This window comes from Acanthochromis polyacanthus, chromosome 11 (assembly GCF_021347895.1).
Source record: "Acanthochromis polyacanthus isolate Apoly-LR-REF ecotype Palm Island chromosome 11, KAUST_Apoly_ChrSc, whole genome shotgun sequence".
Classification (NCBI taxonomy): domain Eukaryota; kingdom Metazoa; phylum Chordata; class Actinopteri; family Pomacentridae; genus Acanthochromis; species Acanthochromis polyacanthus.
Genome location: NC_067123.1, coordinates 8,221,491 through 8,239,760, shown reverse-complemented (window position 1 = coordinate 8,239,760; position 18,270 = coordinate 8,221,491). Strand labels below are relative to the sequence as shown.

General features: G+C 41.4%; 1 protein-coding gene and 1 long non-coding RNA gene across 4 annotated transcripts in view; one reads left to right on the top strand and one right to left on the bottom strand.

Moving 5' to 3' along the window:
• Positions 1-16,986, top strand: part of LOC110953654 (POU domain, class 2, transcription factor 2) — an 82,954-nt gene extending 65,968 nt beyond the window's left edge. For both annotated transcript variants that reach the window (XM_051956140.1, XM_051956139.1), the window contains exons 6-16: positions 1,289-1,564; positions 2,671-2,785; positions 3,654-3,745; positions 5,262-5,513; positions 5,593-5,734; positions 6,562-6,710; positions 7,470-7,667; positions 7,794-7,842; positions 8,460-8,598; positions 10,541-10,614; positions 15,182-16,986. In XM_051956140.1, the coding sequence (XP_051812100.1) occupies positions 1,289-1,564; positions 2,671-2,785; positions 3,654-3,745; positions 5,262-5,513; positions 5,593-5,734; positions 6,562-6,710; positions 7,470-7,667; positions 7,794-7,842; positions 8,460-8,598; positions 10,541-10,614; positions 15,182-15,543 (1,848 nt within the window). In that variant the 3' untranslated portion in view covers positions 15,544-16,986. The remainder of the gene's footprint in view (positions 1-1,288; positions 1,565-2,670; positions 2,786-3,653; positions 3,746-5,261; positions 5,514-5,592; positions 5,735-6,561; positions 6,711-7,469; positions 7,668-7,793; positions 7,843-8,459; positions 8,599-10,540; positions 10,615-15,181) is intronic.
• LOC127536273 (uncharacterized) lies at positions 122-1,324 on the bottom strand. 2 transcript variants are annotated; one of them, XR_007945272.1, is made up of 3 exons: positions 1,076-1,324; positions 883-981; positions 122-316 (listed from the first exon to the last, which is right to left on the bottom strand). It is a non-coding gene; the product is annotated as an uncharacterized LOC127536273 (long non-coding RNA). The 2 variants fall into 2 exon arrangements; XR_007945271.1 differs by having other exon boundaries at positions 883-1,324.
• Positions 16,987-18,270: the final 1,284 nt, after the last annotated feature.

Below are 18,270 nucleotides of genomic sequence, written 5' to 3'. Positions count from 1 at the left end.
ACCATTCACAAATTTATGATGTATTTCAAATTATGTGCTGTAATTTGGTGACTTTTTTGTGTTTCAGTGTGAATATTGGTCTGTAAACATCACAGCAAAAGAGCAAAAAAATCACAAAACACATTTTTCATTCACTTTGCTCAACAGTTTCACATCTTTTACAAACTAAAATGTAAAAACAAAATGAAACTTCACTGCGACAAAGACAGGCTGCAATAAATAAATGACTCCTCACTCATGACTGGAATCCAGGAGCTGTGGTTTAGTTTGTTGCTTCCAGTTGTTTCGGGCTGTTTCTTCTGAGTTTATTAAATACCTGCAACATCAGACAGCAGCAGGCTCCATGTGAACGCCGCTAAAGAACACATGTGCACTACTGTTCAAAAGCTTGTGGTCACCCAGACAATTCCATGTTTTCTATGAGAACTCACACCCTTGTTCATGTGTTAACATAACAGCACAAGGGTTTTCTAATCATCAGTTAGAGATTCAACACTATTAGCTAACTCAATGTAGCATTAGAACACTGGAGTGATGGTTGCTGGACATGCTGCTCTCTACCCCTATGGAGATATTCTTCTTTCAAAAATAAGGACATTTCTAAGTGACCCTAAACTTTTGAACGGTTGTGTGAACTTTGAAAGTGGCAAGACAGCTTATAATGGTAAAGATATCGCATTTGGTGTAATAAAATATAATAAAATCACTGTAGCACCAGTAGTGGCGCTGATGTTGCACACTGAACATTTACAGAGCATAAAGCAGAAAAAGGACAGACAAGAGGCAGTCGTAACATAACTCATGCATTAAGGAAAATCTTGTGTTTTTGGTCATTCAACAATTTAGCATCACTCTGCTGTTGAAATAAGCCCAGTAACTTACATGAGCAGCTCCAAACACGCTTCAGGTCGAAGCGTTGTTTTCAGAGTAATGTTGTGAAAACTGTCTGGAATCCTCAAGTGTGTAGAAACCCCGAAGAACCTGCAGCAGAAGTTAAACGTTCCTTATGTTAAGAGGGTTGCTTTTCTGGCTTGTCTTGCTCTGGCATGCTTTTACTGTCCGCTAACAGATTCACCTGCACCTCAGTTCCTGGAATGCTCAGCTGACACTTCTCTGTTCTCTCTCCTGACGTTTGACGTTTCCACATCCGTCTTCATTCTGTTCGTCCTTTACGTTATCGCTGTCATCCTGCATCATTCTCTTTCCCCTCCCTTGTGCATGTTTCCATCTCGTTTCCCATCACTGTCCTCAATTCCACCTCCTTCCTCCTGGTCTTGCTCCCTCCCAGCTTGCCGCTCTCCTCCCAGCCCAACAACAGTTGCTCCTCCAGCAGGCTCAGGCTCAGCTTTTGGCGGCGGCCGTCCAGCAGTCGAACGCCGCCCATGCCGCTCACGCTGCCCACGCCGCCGCGCAGCAACAAGCCAACCAACAGCAGCAACAGCAACAGAGCCAAGCGCAATCCCAGCAGCAGCAGCAGCAGCAACAGTCGACCAAACAGGAGCAGGCAGTCCAAGCTCCGCCTCCACAGCTGGCCCTGTCGCAGCCGATCCAGCTCACAGCACAGGTACTGTCAGCTTTAGTGAACCTGACGTTTTTTTAGGTTCTGCTGTCACTTTGACATCAACACATCAACAATAATTGCCTCCACCAGTGTCATTTTTTTTATTAAAGAATATTTTGGCTACTTTACCAATTAACAGATTTATCCAAACAAGTAATTTTTCCTCCAAAAAAAGCAAAATAGCCATTTAATTTAAGCTAATTTAAAGTCATTGACTGCATGCGACTGTATAATGCAGCACAGTGTGAAATGTAAAGAAATATAACATATTAAAGTGCAAAAGTGTAGGTTTAAACAAGAAACTCAGACATGATTTAAATAAATAAAAAGAGCGCTCCTTCAGATTAGTTATGAAAGTTTCTGTCAAACCCCTTAGCAAAGTGAAAAAGACACCAAAACAACTCCTTTTCTCCTAAAAATTGCAGTTGTTCTGCGACTTTGGTCATAGGTTTGAATTTGCATGAAAAAAGGGCACAGCAGTTTGTTTTTAACTCCTGTGTTTGGTGAGTTTGTCAGATGACGGCGCGTTTCTAAAATCAGTATTTTAGTGGTGGAAGTTGCGTGTTTCAGTCTCTATTTCATACTCATTCCATTGTCTTACGACAAAAACAGAAAAATGTATGTTTGAGAAGATCATTACTGGGAATTCAGTGGGATGAAAATGCAGTTTTTATGAGCACAGAGAGCAGGAGAGAAGTAAACAGGCCTCAATGCTGAACAGGTCCTTTGTGTTTTCTGTTTAGGTTTTTGTGCTGCTCTGCTATGCAATCGAAACTCTGCAGTCCACAAATCATCATTTTGTTCCGTGATATGTGAAAGGACTGTTGAAGTCTCGGGTTTTTGGAAACATTAACATTTTACCAAGTCAGACTTTACTGCCGCCACCATCGTCTAAAACTGTAACACCGACTGCAGGAGACCAATGACAGCAGCCGAAAACGATTGACAATTACACAGTGATGTTACGGAAAACCATTTGTTATAATGAATACATTTTTTAAAAACTTAACTGAAGATATTGATGTTGAGCATTTCGAACATTGCAGTCTTATACAACATCAGTAACTTGAGTTTTCAGTTTTATTTACCCTCCTTTGTTTGTGTTGCAGGACATCCAGCAGCTGTTGCAGCTCCAGCAGCTGGTTTTGATGCCGGGTCATCCTCTCCAGTCTCCTGCCCAGTTCCTCCTGTCTCAGCCTGCCCAGGCACAGCAGCCACAGCAGGGTGAGGAAATATTTGTGTTTTGCAGTGATATTTACAACAACTACACTCACCGTTAATCTGAAGATCAAAAATAACCACTCTTAGTGAGCACAGTGGAAAAGATGGTTAAGAAATGTGTCTTTTTTTCGGATTAACTGATTAATTTCTGACTGTTGAAATATATTCAGTGGATATTTGTGCTATTTTTCTTTGTTCTTTGTTGGTTAACTCAGTGGTTCTCAAATTTGGAGGTGGTTGTAGAGAAAAAATGCCGTATTTTAGACTGGAGGATGGTTTTTACATTACATCTCCTCTACCAGGTTCAAGTACAATATTTCTAGTGCAATACATCTGTTTACTTTCAGTTCACTTTCTGTTAATCTGTTTCTTGTTTTTAGTCTACCGTTTACATTTTTTTACTTCTGTTATTTTATTTATTTTAGACACGGTTCTTTGGCATCCACTTAGACACTTCACACAAACACTGAGATACTTAGCATTTTGTACTTTGTATTCTTTTTGATTTCTATTTTACTACTAACCTCTCTGCAATTGTGTCTTTTCCACTAACCTTTGTTTATTGTATTGTACTCTAAGTTTATCTTATATCCTAACTATCTTATCTTATCTTAGGTACCTGCATGTTTAAGCAGATTTTACTGAGTGTTTAAATTCAAAGAGTGCGTGCACATGAATTTCTGATTAAACATAAAAACTTTAATTTTTCCACTTTTGTGCCACATTATGATGCCAAACCAAGCAGTTAAAGTCAGTTTTGCTTGCAAGGAAGTGATGCAAACACTAGCCTGATTATTCTGCAGGAGTTGTGACTAATTTACTATTCTTGCTCAGTATTTGGTTTGTTGATTGGTTGCTCTTTCCTTCACAGGTTTGCTCTCGACACCAAATCTGATCCAGCTACCTCAGCAAAGCCCAGGAGGACTACTGACGACCCCACCTCGCCTGGGACTCCAAGCACAGGTGGGAAATATTTCTTGTAGAGGAAGTCAGAAATGTCCTCTGTGCAGTTTGACAAACTCAAATTCCACAAATCGTAAAAAATAAAGCAAGATGCTTTGATTTACAAAAATTTAAAAGACTTTCTGCCCACAAGTGTTACAAATACTGGAAATACACTGGAGCTTCATATGCTATAAATCAGCTATTTGACCTGTTTATATTTTTACAACCTCTGCAAACTTGCGTTTTCACATTACTCTGCTCATTAACTGTACAAAGATGTTTCACCGTGCTAAATGTATCTCCAGGAACTCGCTCCTCTGTATACTAATTCTGAGCTATGCTGCGTTTATTTTATTGATTGAGTGCGTTTTATTTTTCTCTGTGTGAACACTGCCTGCAATTCAACCGAAAAATCTCTGAATTTTTCACAGCTGAGTCAGTAATGGCTTCTTGGTTCAATTTTGTTTTGTGTATTGACAGGATCTCGTGCAACTGGTTTATTTTTTTGCATATTTTTGAATGAAAGTGATTTTTATATCTAAATTTCATGGTTATTTTCCTTGATGGAACCATGACAGACTGTCAAAAAGTGGGAAATGCGAAGATTCTTCCTGTTTTTACAAATTCTTACTCTGATAAATGGTTTAATATCGGACATTTTGACAAAGAAAAAATATCTTTCAAACCTCTAGGCAGATTTTGGGGTTCAGCTGTAGCTGACTGAACAAAAAAGGTCAAAGTAAAACATGTATTTCCATAATATGTTCTTTACACAAAAGACCATTTGAATACAGAACTCACTGGAGCAGAAGCACCGCCTTGGATCTTGATGACATATTCACCAACTGCTCTTCTTGCATCCTTTATCTTCTCTAATATAATGCATGAATGCCTCCTCACACATCCCGGGGCCGTTATAGATTTTTGATTAAGCTGTGATGAAGTCGTGTCAAACACAACGACAGGTGTGCCCTCTTTGTTCATGCATTTTATGCACACAGACATGAATGTAAATGAGCCGTGTAGCAGCAGGTATCATGCATGATGTCTGCTCAATTAGCTGAAACCCCCCAAAGCTCGCAGGGTTACAGCTTTGACATGCTACATGTATGTGGCTTCTGCTGTCAGTCGACCTTGTGGGAAGCCAAGGATGAATATGACATTTCTAAATATTAAATCATTGCATTTTTATCTCCTATTTAGAATAAAATGTGGGCTTACATTTTTTTGTGCATTCTGCCCATCAAGTCTCTATAATTTAAGGCAACCAAGGTCAGATTTTTTTATGCTTGTTTCTCAGCTGATTACCTCATATGTATTCACTAACAAGTTTATTTAAAGTCCTGGAAATTGAAAATGCACTTTCGTTAATATTTTCAGTGCTTTTGAAACCCACTAATAAATTCCACGGCTGATGATTTCTTTATTTCTCGGGCCTCTCGTGCTCAGCCTCAGCACATAAAATGCATCCATATTAAGTATATATGTTTACATAAAGCTGACATGTTCTTTGTGACACTTCTTGATGTTACAGAGGGAGAAGAGCAGTGATGCTGGAAGCAGCAGCACTGTAGGCTCTTTAGTTGCCGGCGGAAGCAGCGGTGTTGGTGTGACATCTGTAGGAGCTACCTCTGCCTCCAGCAGTGCCATGGCGTCTTCTTTAACCTCCGGTTTGACTGCTGGAGGTCACGGAGGACACATGGGGGAGGAGCCCAGCGACCTGGAGGAGCTGGAGCAGTTCGCCCGAACCTTCAAACAACGGCGCATAAAGCTGGGATTCACCCAGGTAAGAGGAGGACAGGAGCGTGAGCACGTTAAAATGTGTGTGTGTTAGCGTGGTTACACTGATTGTGTGTCTCTGTCAGGGCGATGTCGGCGTGGCGATGGGCAAACTGTACGGCAATGACTTCAGCCAGACCACCATCTCCCGCTTCGAAGCTCTCAACCTGAGCTTTAAGAACATGTGCAAGCTGAAACCACTGCTGGAGAAGTGGCTGAGCGACGCAGGTGAGTCTCCAAACGTTGTCCTGGATGAAACAGGACACTGATGTCTGTTTGATGGAGCACATGAGAGGCTTCTCAGTCAGCAGCTTCAAGAAAAACAGTTTATTTTAAACCTTTTGAGCCTGATGGATGCACTTTGCATCCAAATTCACATCTGTTCTCATTCTTCCTTCTACTGAGGGACTCATTGCATTAATGTGTTGCACATACGAAATGAAACTGCACAAGTATTTGCCTGGTTTGCCACCTCTGCTAGTAAACTACTGAATGTGATGAACACTTAAGCGAATAAAGTAATGACATTTACATTCGTTAGAAGCCAAACAGATATTTTTTTCCAATATCTAATAAAAGTATCCCACCAACACAGTTATGCGAAGATATCTCGACTGCCAACGTTTTATGGTCAAACCTTTGCAAAAACATAACTTCATGTTACAAAATATTTGTTTTCCTTGATATAAAAACTAATACAAAATATCATCTTATGAAAGGATGGAAGCCGAGACTGCTCTGACAAAAACAAGATAAATGTATCACTAGACCCTAAAAGGACCGAGACTAGCTTAAAGTAAAGTTGGTGAAATTACCCTGACAGTAGGCTGAGGCTCATAGGGTCAACTAGAGGCTTTCAGATCTTCTCTCTGTAACAAGTTCCCGTTGCTTCTAGCTAGTTTTAGCAACAGATTTACATTAATTTTAGCCAGTGAGATCACTGCAGATGGTCGTCTTCTAGCTTTTCTACCTTCTCAGTGTCTTTCTGTGCCTCTTTCATATGTCTTTCTCTTTGCTTTTCCCTCTTCCTCCCTGTCTGTCCACCTCTCCAACAGAAACCATGGCTATCGACAGCATGCTGCCCAGTCCCTCCTCCATCTCCTCCCCCATGTTGGGCATCGAGGGTCTACCAGGCCGACGCAGGAAGAAACGCACCAGCATCGAGACCAACGTGCGCGTGGTCCTAGAGCGCAACTTCAGCACGGTAGTAGGCTGACTTTGATACCTACAGTACGGTAAACTGTACGTGTCGGGGAGACCGTCATTAAAGCACAAATATGATAAAGTAGCCTGCAGAAAATTTATATCAAATTACAGCTCAATGCAAAATGATTTCAGGCAATACAGGTAGATACTTTAGTCATTTGGCGACACATTAGTAACATTTTACGAGCTACATTATTTACATTTTTTCCTGCCAGTAGATTTTTTTCCACTTGAGTTTACATTTTTTCACATTTTCCACAGGTACAGCTGTTAACCATTACTGTTACTGCAGATGTTTGTGGTGTCCACTCTCATATTCCAGACTGGATTTGGTTTGAATGTGTAATGATGGATTTAACACAAAAAAAAGAATGAGAAATAATGTTTGTTTTAGATTTACTCTTTGTTTTCAAGACTCTACATCACCAAGAAGTTGAGGCAGTTTGTTTCAGACAGTACTATCCTGAGGGGCTGATGTGAATCATGCAAAGCTCCTCTAGTGGAGTCCCAGAATTAAAATCTAGAGCTGGAGGTGACAATAACAGGTCACCACTAAAGCGTTTGCTGCATACATGCTTGTTTGTTTTCATCCTCACAGCTTTATTCCCAGCATCTGCCTCTGTACCTCCAAGCCAGGGTCCTATTTTGGATCACTTAGCTTTTATCAAGCCACTCTCATCTCAGTTTTTTTCTGACTGCAGTTCCTGTATTTCCACATCTTTCTATTCCCTCATCGCTCCGGTGCTTTCCTCCCCAGAACCAGAAGCCTACCTCGGAGGAGATCCTGCTGATGGCGGAGCAGCTCAACATGGAGAAGGAGGTGATTCGTGTTTGGTTTTGCAACCGCCGGCAGAAAGAGAAACGCATCAACCCCTCCAGCAGCACCACCCCTCCCCTGCCCAGCCAGACCTCGCCTGTTGTGACGCACAAAGCCCCCTGCTACAGCCCGCACATGGTACAGTCCAACGCCAACACACTAACCTTTTACTACTTTAACACCCCGACGTGTGATTTCAGACATGATATTTGTTTCAGCGTCGGATGGAAGTGTTTCCTGATTCCTCTCTCTCTCTGTCTGCAGATATCAAGTCAGGGTCTGTCCCAGGTCACCACCAGCCTCAGCACAACAGGTGAGCTGTAATTACTGTTTGTGCCGGTGTAGAGTCTCGTCAATAAATTATTAAAGGTTAGAGCTCGATGGTGCTTTGGAACCCAAAGGTCGGTCACAGGAAGATTAAACTGGTCCCGGCATTATTTGGAAGGAGTTGATATTTCTGTATTGTTGCTGATTTGATGAAACACTAAAGAATCATCACTTTTAAAAAATGATTTCTGTGAGAGAAAGCCTGAAATAGAAAACAATGATGTTTTGTTGACAACACCACGGAAGCCCGGGTCCCATCTTGAGTTGTTTACCTCCGTGAGTCATGACTCGTCCTCATGATTTATAGACCTCGGCTACAGCGTGAGCCGTCCCAGGCTTCACAGATATGACAGATGGCCTGACAGGTAACAAACACAGCTGGAAATTTATTGGCCCGTTGAGCCGAGGCTAATACTTTCCAGTCACAAACTTCTCTCCTGTCTGAAGTTGAATGGAGTTAAGGAAGCCACTCCAACTGCACAGGATCCTGACTGCTGATGGAGAAGAGTGTCGACGAAGTCTTTATCTAGCTGTAATTCTTCTGAGTAGTGACAGCAAACCTGCTACGTGGGATCATCTTCATCCTTCTTGTCTTCCTCTCAGGCGCCAGTTCGTCGCCCTCAGCGTCCTGCCCCATGACTCCAGTCAGCTCGGCTGCCATTTCTTCTTCTGTGACTCCGCCTCCTCATAGCACAGCCAGTCCAGCTCCTCCCAGCCTCGGGACGCCCGGCCTCAGCACTGGGTGAGTGTCATTAAGGGTGGAGATCGATTACTGAGGGTTTTTTCAGGTGCAATACCAATTATTGCCATTGAAGAAAGACCAGTAACAGATATTTTGACTTAAAACACATTAAAGGTGATGTATTATGCTGCAGGAGGGTATACTTTCTTAATAAGCAATACTATAACTGAATATGTATGATAGCAATAGGATGCATGATATGATGCTAAGATGCTCTCTTCTGTTTACCGTGAGATCGATTGATCAGGACTGATCAATTTGTCTCCTAAAGTTCCACTCTATTTACTTTAGTTGACCACTAAAACGTATATCTAAAATGCATCATGTGCTACTGTTTTCTAGACAGTTTGGGTTTAATTTGCAGCTTCCTCCTAACTTAGCCACTACCTGTTAGTGTAGCCTTAGCCATTTTTCTGATTTGGCTATGCTGCTTGTACATTTTTTTTTTGCAGGTTGTGTCAGTGCCAGAGAGACACCTCTGTCAGTTCGAACAGTGTTAAAGTTAATTTGAGTACCCAAGATACCATTAGCTACATGCTAAAAGGCACAGCAAACCTATTATCGACACCCTTAGTATATCACCCGCAAATACACAACCGTGATAACTCACCACAGCTGCTCTGTTCTACAGATGTGCTCCTCTGTCTTTCTGTGTAAACAATTACTTTCAATGTCGATTGACTGTTACTCGTGACATGTAACGGCCAATCAGATAGTGCTGTGGGCGGGACATCGTGGAGATTACAGGGCGACTGGAGACAGAGAATCAGCTGTAGCACCTTTAACCTGTTTTATCAGTACCATGAAAATAACAACACTGCTAATCAGAATATATACTGTAATATTATTTTACTGCTGGCGTTACATTTGGTTGTTGAAGTCAAGGCTACTTTATTAAGGACCTTCAGGCGCCGATAGCCAACTCTGGAAAACCTTCAAACTAACTGATCTGAAATGTTTCTGTTCACTGGGTGAACTGTTTTTGTAATATAAGTGAACATTTCCAAATAATCCACCATTTTGCCCTGAGCTGCAGCTGGTGTTTTCACATTTGTTGTGCAGTCGTCGGTCATATATGGTGACACTTGACTGGTTACTGTTCAGCTTTAAAAAACAAACAAACAAACAAACAAAAACAACTTCCATTTAGGCTTATACCTTTACTGTTGCTTTAAAATATTTTTTGGCCAAGTTAGATGAGGTTACCATTAAATCAATTAGGCAGTCAACTAAAATTAACCACAAACTTAAATTTTTGAGTCCGATATATGGAGTTTTTTTTTTGTTTCTCTCTGGTTTTAAAGGCTTAGAAATGACAAAACAGACAATTTCAAGTTATTACTGTGGTTTGTGAGAACTTCTGTTTGTAATTATTTTCTAATTTCACAGACAAACACATGGACTGATAATTAAATAGTTATTGGTTGAAGTCCCAAATCAGTTTGAGAAGTCATTTACTTTTCTGCTTCACTGAAAGCATGAATATAAAACAAGCTACAAAACTTTACAGAAATCTTATTTAACATGAACTTTACTATCCCATACAGGGGAAATTCACGTTTAACATGTAAAGATGCCCTGGATTTGAGATATTTTTAGAGTCTGGGTTGTTTACGAATGAGTCGAACCCGCTAAACTCTGAAGATAGATCCTGGACTAGAATTTGTGTTATTCAGTCGTTAGACCGCCGTTGCACCAGTTTAACTGCAGTTCTACAAGTTCACACACATCAGGAGACATAAATTATCTGTGCCAAGCAGTTCTGGCACAAACAGAAAATGACGAATACTGCGTGTAAAGATAGTAAGAGGAGAAACAGAAGCCTCTAGATCTGAAATGCCAGTGATCAGTATGTTGCTGTCATTTAACCTACTACATGTTTCTCTGCATGTGCGAATGTTGGTGTGTGTCGGTGTGAATTTGTGGTCCATCCACATTTCAGGAACACAATGATGGGAGTAAGCACAGGGATGAACCAGGCCCTCATTGGCAGCAATCCCCTGGCTACCATGCAAGGTGTGTGTGTGCATGATTGCATGTGTGTGTTGCTGCATGCAGACGCTTCCCTCCGGCCCGACGAGGCCTCGTGAGCCTCCGTTTCTAAAGACCACTTCCCCATTTCACCCTTCATCCATTCTGTCCAAAATGAATTTCCTTGCAAAGCCTCAGATGGCAGTCGCCAACAGCAAGCCCTGCACACACTCCACCTCCTCAGCACAAACTTTTTGAATTGCTCAGTATGGTGAAAGATTCAATTTGATTCTCATACAATAGCCCGCCATTATCACAGAGTGACAAGAGCCCCTTATGGCAAAGCTTAGGAGGCCAAGTCAGCTTACAGTAAACAGTTGAACAGGCACAATCCCCTGCTCCTCAATATATCAAGACCTGTTGGCTAAATAACTAGTTTTCACTCAAAATTCCCCCTTTTGAAAGAGATGATCTGCTGCCAAATCAATTAAGCATCACAAATACGCTCAGCTTTGAATCCGTCACGTGCTGCATCTCCCTATAGCGCCGATTCAGACCTTCCCCTTTCTTCCTGTGCCTCTGTCCGGCATCATTCAGAGCCGGCGTCCTCCAGGCCATGTGCTGATGAGAAGGATACAGTCTGTTATGAAACTGCAGCTCTGGCACCGTCGGCTCTGATAGAGTCGCCGGCTGAAGGAGGGAAGAAAGAGGATGCTCGCTGAAAGAGGGGCTGAAATGAGGTGTTGACGTGAAAAGGATTTCGGGTCTGGTTCCCTCTGGGGCCACACATGCTATGAATGTTTACACTCACGGTGCTGTAATGGATAAAAGTGTTTACTGTTAGACGGGAGTGCAGAAGTTGGCAGGCGTCTCCGTCTGTTAGAGCAGAGTCTGGACTGATAGACGGCTCATTCGGCCAAGTTTACTGCAGTAATTCTGCAGAAACACCTTTTATTGTTGGAGTGTTGCCTCACTGCAGGGTAAAATATTGAATAATATCCCGTAATATCAAAAATAAACCTCTTTAGAGCGCTAATTGTTTTTTCTATTAAGAGTATGCAGCCTGCTGTTGGTTGTAAATGTGTTTTTTGTGCAAACAGTTCAGAGCTGAGACAGAAATATTTAATTTCACACACATCCCTCTTCATGCACGTTTAGTCCATCTTCATTGTAAAAAGTTTCATTTCTATAGGGTCAGTTCACACAAATTACAAAACATTAAAAATATTCTCTCACTTGCTGTTAACATTATCTATCTGCAGGTTTTCAGAAGTCGTTTTGCCTCCATTAGGGCTGAAAAATAAATTGATTTCAAATTATAGTCACAACTTGAATCTAGCAAATCACAATTCCAAGCTTCATGCAGTGTGTCTGATGCAGGTTTATAACTGTTGTGTGTTTATAAATTCATGCTGACAGACTCGCTTGTCATGTAGTAATACTTAAACATATTTTAAATCATTAACAAATAAACCTTTTAAGTTGCAAACATTATTCCAATTGGTTGAGTTGGCGTAATAATGCTGCATCAGATAAATACTATGTGTAATTCAAACTTTCTGCACATTGAAATAACTTTGCCCCTACCAAATTAACATTGTAGCAATTTTTTTTTTAAATTTGCAAACTTAAAATCTTGTTTTCATAATTGTTTTATTACAACATGGAAATACTAGTTTGACCCACTTGAGTTTATGCCACACATGATTGAGTAAATCACAATAAAATCCCTTTGATTGTAGAGGAAATGCCAGTTCCAGTAACTTACTGTAGTTTTTTGGTTGAACATAATTTGATTAGAAGTTGTAACTCAAAACGATTAATGCAAATTGCAAACAATATATATACAGTGCCTTGTGAAAGTATTCGGCCCCCTTGAACTTTTCAACCTTTCGCCACATTTCAGGCTTCAAACATAAAGATATAAAATTTTAATTTTTTTGTCAAGAATCAACAAGTGGGACACAATCGTGAAGTGGAATGAAATTTATTGGATATTTTAAACTTTTTTAACAAATAAAAAACTGAAAAGTGGGGTGTGCAATATTATTCGGCCCCTTTACTTTCAGTGCAGCAAACGCACTCCAGAAGTTCAGTGAGGATCTCTGAATGATCCAATGTTGTCCTAAATGGCTGATGATGATAAATAGAATCCACCTGTGTGTAATCAAGTCTCCGTATAAATGCACCTGCTCTGTGATCGCCTCAGGGTTCTGTTTAAAGTGCAGAGAGCATCATGAAGACCAAGGAACACACCAGGCAGGTCCCAGATACTGTTGTGGAGAAGTTTAAAGCCGGATTTGGATACAAAAATATTTCCCAAGCTTTAAACATCTCAAAGAGCACTGTGCAAGCAATCACATTGAAATGGAAGGAGTATCAGACCACTGCAAATCTACCAAGACCCGGCCGTCCCTCTAAACTTTCACCTCGAACAAGGAGAAGACTGATCAGAGATGCAGCCAAGAGGCCCATGATCACTCTGGATGAACTGCAGAGATCTACAGCTGAGGTGAGAGAGTCTGTCCATAGGACAACAATCAGTCGTACACTGCACAAATCTGGTCTTTATGGAAGAGTGGCAAGAAGAAAGTCATTTTTCAAAGATATCCATAAAAAGTCTCGTTTGAAGTTTGCCACAAGCCACCTGGGAGACACACCAAACATGTGGAAGAAGGTGCTCTGGTCAGATGAAACCAAAATCCAACTTTTTGGCCACAATGCAAAACGATATGTTTGGCGTAAAAGCAACACAGCTCATCACCCTGAACACACCATCCCCACTGTCAAACATGGTGGTGGCAGCCTCATGGTTTGGGCCTGCTTTTCTTCAGCAGGGACAGGGAAGATGGTTCAAATTGATGGAAAGATGAATGGAGCCAAATACAGGAGCATTCTGGAAGAAAACCTGTTGGAGTCTGCAAAAGACCTGAGACTGGGACGGAGATTTATCTTCCAACAGGACAATGATCCAAAACATAAAGCCAAATCTACAATGGAATGGTTCACAAATAAACGTATCCAGGTGTTAGAATGGCCAAGTCAAAGTCCAGACCTGAATCCAATCGAGAATCTGTGGGCAGAGCTGAAGACTGCTGTTCACAAACGCTCTCCATCCAACCTCACTGAGCTCGAGCTGTTTTGCAAGGAAGAATGGGCAAGAATTTCAGTCTCTCCATGTACAAAACTGACAGAGACATACCCCAAGCGACTTGCAGCTGTAATTGCAGCAAAAGGTGGCGCTACAAAGTATTAATGCAAGGGGGCCGAATAATACTGCACGCCCCACTTTTCAGGTTTTTATTTGTTAAAAAAGTATAAAATATCCAATAAATTTCGTTCCACTTCACGATTGTGTCCCACTTGTTGTTGATTCTTGACAAAAAATTACAATTTTATATCTTTATGTTTGAAGACTGAAATGTGGCGAAAGGTTGAAAAGTTCAAGGGGGCCGAATACTTTCACAAGGCACTGTATATTCTCTTATTTACTGCTAATGTTATCTATCTGTGCAGGTTTTCAGAAATTGTTCTGCCTCCACTACTGCTGAAAACTTCGATTTCAAATCATAGTCACAATTTGAAACAGTGCAATTAGCAAATTGCGATTACAAGCATTGTGCAGTGTGTGTGATGCAGGTTTTTAACTGTTGTGTTTTTATAAATTAATGCCGATAGACTCTCTTATAATGTGGTAATGCTTCAACACAGCTGAAAACAATGACACAGTGAATATTAAACTGCACTTTAAACAGATTGGCCCTGTTTTCTTACATTGCAGATAGTATCTAGTTAAATTCCAGATTTAAAAAGCATTCATTTGCATGTTGACTGTGGACAAAAACATCCAAAATCGCTACATTTGACCATAAAATTGCACTTTTTGTCTGTATTTAAATCAGAAAAGAACATTTTTACAGCTATTTGTCATTACAAGATGAAAAATATTCTAAAAATATTGGGTGTTATTTAAAAGATAAAACTATGTATATTAAGACTTTTAAAAATGGTCAATATTTTTAACCATTATTTTACGGATTGGTTGTCTCACAATTGCTGAAAATGATTAGAATTTGTAGTGATTTGGATGAACTGATCCTTCAATTATTTAAAATTAGAAAATGTATAAAAAATGTTTCCCAGTTGGTATGTAGTTTTCTTTCCTCATCATCGCCCCAACATCCAGGGTTGAAATGTTTCCTTTTTGGTGATGTTTCTGATCTGACTTCTTTTTTTACTTCTTGCCTTTTTCTTTCATTCATTCTGCTTTTATTTCAACATTTCTCCATCCCTCTCTATCTATACTTCTTCCTTTTTTGCCTTTTGTATCTTCTTCATTGCCACCTGGTCTACATTTGTCTGGCTTTTTCCTCGTGACATTTCTGATCTTTTTTTTTAACTTGTTGCCTTTTTCTTTCATTCATTCTGCTTTTATTTCAACATTTCTCCATCTCTCTCTTTCTATGCTGATTTCATTTTTGCCTTCTGTATTTTCCTTGCCACTACGTTTGTCCCGCTTTTCCCCTCACTCTTTCCTTCTTCACTTTTTCATCCGTTAATCGCTTTTCCATCCTCCATCTTTCTCCTCCCTGCTTCACCTCCACCCTCCCAGCCCTGGCAGCCAGCAGTGGTCAGCTGCCCATCTCCGGCCTGGATGGGGGAGCAGGTCACTTGCTCCTGGGCGGTCCTGGGGGTCCCGCCTCCCTCCGCCAGTCTCTCTTCCTAAACCGCCCCACCCTCCTCCCCATGGTGACCGGCTCCATGGCGACCGCCTCCACGCCCGCTATGGGACTGGTCAGCAGCGGATGCGGCCCAAGACCCTCCTTTTCCCAATCTCCACCCGCCGGCACCAGCAGCCTCATGAGCCCGACCTCGTGCCCAGAGGAATCCGCGTCTCCTTGTTCAAGTCCCGCCTCCTTCTGTTCCTTCAGCGAAGCCTCGCCGCCGCCCCTGGGAGGGGCCATGGCCGAGTGATCCCTGACTGACAGCCAAAGCATCCCATTAATCGGAGGACGAGGAGGAGGAAGGGGAGTGAGCAGAGCATTAAGGAGCTTTAAAAATCTAAATTTACAACCTCGCCTTTCAACCAAAGCCATCTCTCTGTCTGATCCATCTCTGATTTCGCCTCCTCTCTGAGCACCTCCCCGCTGAAGTCTTCTGAAGCCAAAAATATACTCAGACGGATGAGGGGAGGAAGTGAAGAGGGAGGCATGATGGAGAGGATAGAGAGAACTGCAGAAGGAAGGGGGGAAATTTGAAACCAAATAATGATCTACAGCTGGAGAGGTGGCACTGAGGAGTGTTTTTCGCTTGGAAACGAACACCGAGCTTTTTTTAAACGGCTGGAGAGAAAAGGAAAAAAAACTCAATGAGGGCAGGGATGAGCACTGAAACTGTGTGTGAGGAATGGGAGGCAAAGAAAAAACTTGTTTAACAAGCCCGGAAGGTCACGTGGTCGCAGCCCTATTTTAAAAAGATGGAAAGAAAATATGCTCAAAGAGAAACACACACTTACGAAGATGTAAAACCAAAATCTCCAAATACCAAAAACTGAAAACCAAAAAAAGACAAAAAAACAACAAACGGAGAGAAAAGCTTTAGTTCAAAAAGACATTCTGATCTGTCCAGGATCAGTTTAGTATTTCATTCTACATCACGCCAAAACATTTTCCACGTCACTCAGACTTTCATTTTATTCCTAGAGCATCTATTTTTCTATTATTTTGTATTCATCGCTCTTTGTGGTACTACACTTTAATGATTTACAGCTGATCCCACGTGCAGGATATCTACCTACCTCTCGCTTTGCAGCTTTACAGTGACTCAACCTGACATTGCAACAGACAGCGTTTGTTTTATTGACCCTGGAGCAGCAGACGGGTGGGGTTTACTACTATAATTACTGTAGAGTCAGGTAAAATCAGCTCATGCTACAAAAATAGCTTTAAAAAGCATCCTGTTGTGTAGCAAAGCCCACCCTTCTGCCACGCAAATAGACTGAAATTAATACAAATTTGGGGGAATTTAGTTTGATAGATCCACAGTGAATTCTTGGGGTTATTTACATCCTAATTTTCTCTTTTATTATTGTCATCATCATCATCATCGGTGTCATCATCATTACTTTTAACCAAAGTAAACACGAGGAACAGTGTTCATACTGCCTACAAAGAGGATACCACAGGTAGATGTGGATAAACCATCATGGGATTTGTTTTCATCATTATTTGCCTTCTTTTGATTTATTATCGCCCTCATATCATCGTGTCATCTTCCAGACTGCTCATCTACCACCAGACAGTCACTCTTGGATACCAAAGCATCGCCTCTGGCAGCGTTGTCTCTGGATTCGCCCGGGAGACGAGTGTCCAGACAAAAAAAAAACCTCAGCAGTGTCAAAGGGAAAGAAAACACACACACACACATACAAGAAAGACCAAAACCAAAAAAAAAGAACAAAAGAAAGAGGTGAAGCACCGACGTTCCCCTTACTGCCCCCAAACCCCTGCCCTCCAACCCTCCCTCCCCATCTGCCCCTTTCCTTTGTCTCCAAAGATCAGATCAAAGGGCCAAAAGAAATGAGAAGAAGAAGAAGAAGAAGAAGAGGCGGTCAGGAGCGGAGGAGCCAAAGCTGCAGGGGGAAACGAAGAAGAGGAGGAGAGCAAGAGGAAGAAGGAGGAGGAAGAGGAGCAGGAGGAGGTGCGCTCGAAGCAGCGGACCAAAAAACCAAAAAGTAACCCAAAACCAAAAGCTACTACTACTGCTACTAGTTATATATGAGTGACTGAACTGTAACTAAACCAAATACAAACAAAGAGGGGGAGGTCAGGGGGGAGAAAAGGGGTGAGTAAGGCCCTGTCTGTCTGTTCGTCTTTAACTGTGATTGCTGTTCTCGTATCAACAGACAGAAATCGCTCCCTCCCCCCCTCCCTCCCTCCGCCGGCAACCTCGGCTTTGTTCTCACTTTCTTTTTCCTGGATGGATAAAAATATGGAATAACCTCAACAAAACTGACTTTGAGAATATATATATTTTTGTTTTTGCTTTCCATAGTGTGTCTGTTCCTGATGTATGGATTTGTCTCATTGCTTTCTACTTATTATTATGCGGTGGGATGGAGGGGAGGGAGGGTCCGGGCGGGGCGGGGGGAGTGATGGGTTCGGCGACGTGTTGCCTATTTTCATATCTTGTCTCTTCGGTTGTGCTCCAGGTTTTTATTTATTTATTCTTTTTTGTTATTATTTAAATGGTTGGAAATAACTGTGATAATGTAGCTTCCAAGATAAAAAAAATGTTTTTTTTTCTTTTAGTTGATCCAGAATGTTGTGAAAAAGCCAAAACTGAAAACCAAAAGCAAAACTTTTTAGACGTACAACCATACCAAATAGAACAACCAAACCAATGCACAAGCTGTGTGAGTGTGTGAATGTGTGTGTGTGTGTGTGTGTGTGTGTGTGTGCGCATGTGTGTAAAGATAATTCTCTTGCATACAAAACCAAACCGTAAAAACACACGACACACTTGTTGGGCACGATAATATCAGTCAGCGCTTATTATAGACGGTTTAAAGCAAAACTCTGGTCATTTTTCAGCCTCAACCTGTTTTCACAGTTTCCTAATCGCACTGATCGACTTTCTTTTCGTTTTCTCCTTCTTGAAGTTACCAGATTTACAAAAAAACTCCAAAAGTGGCATTTCTTA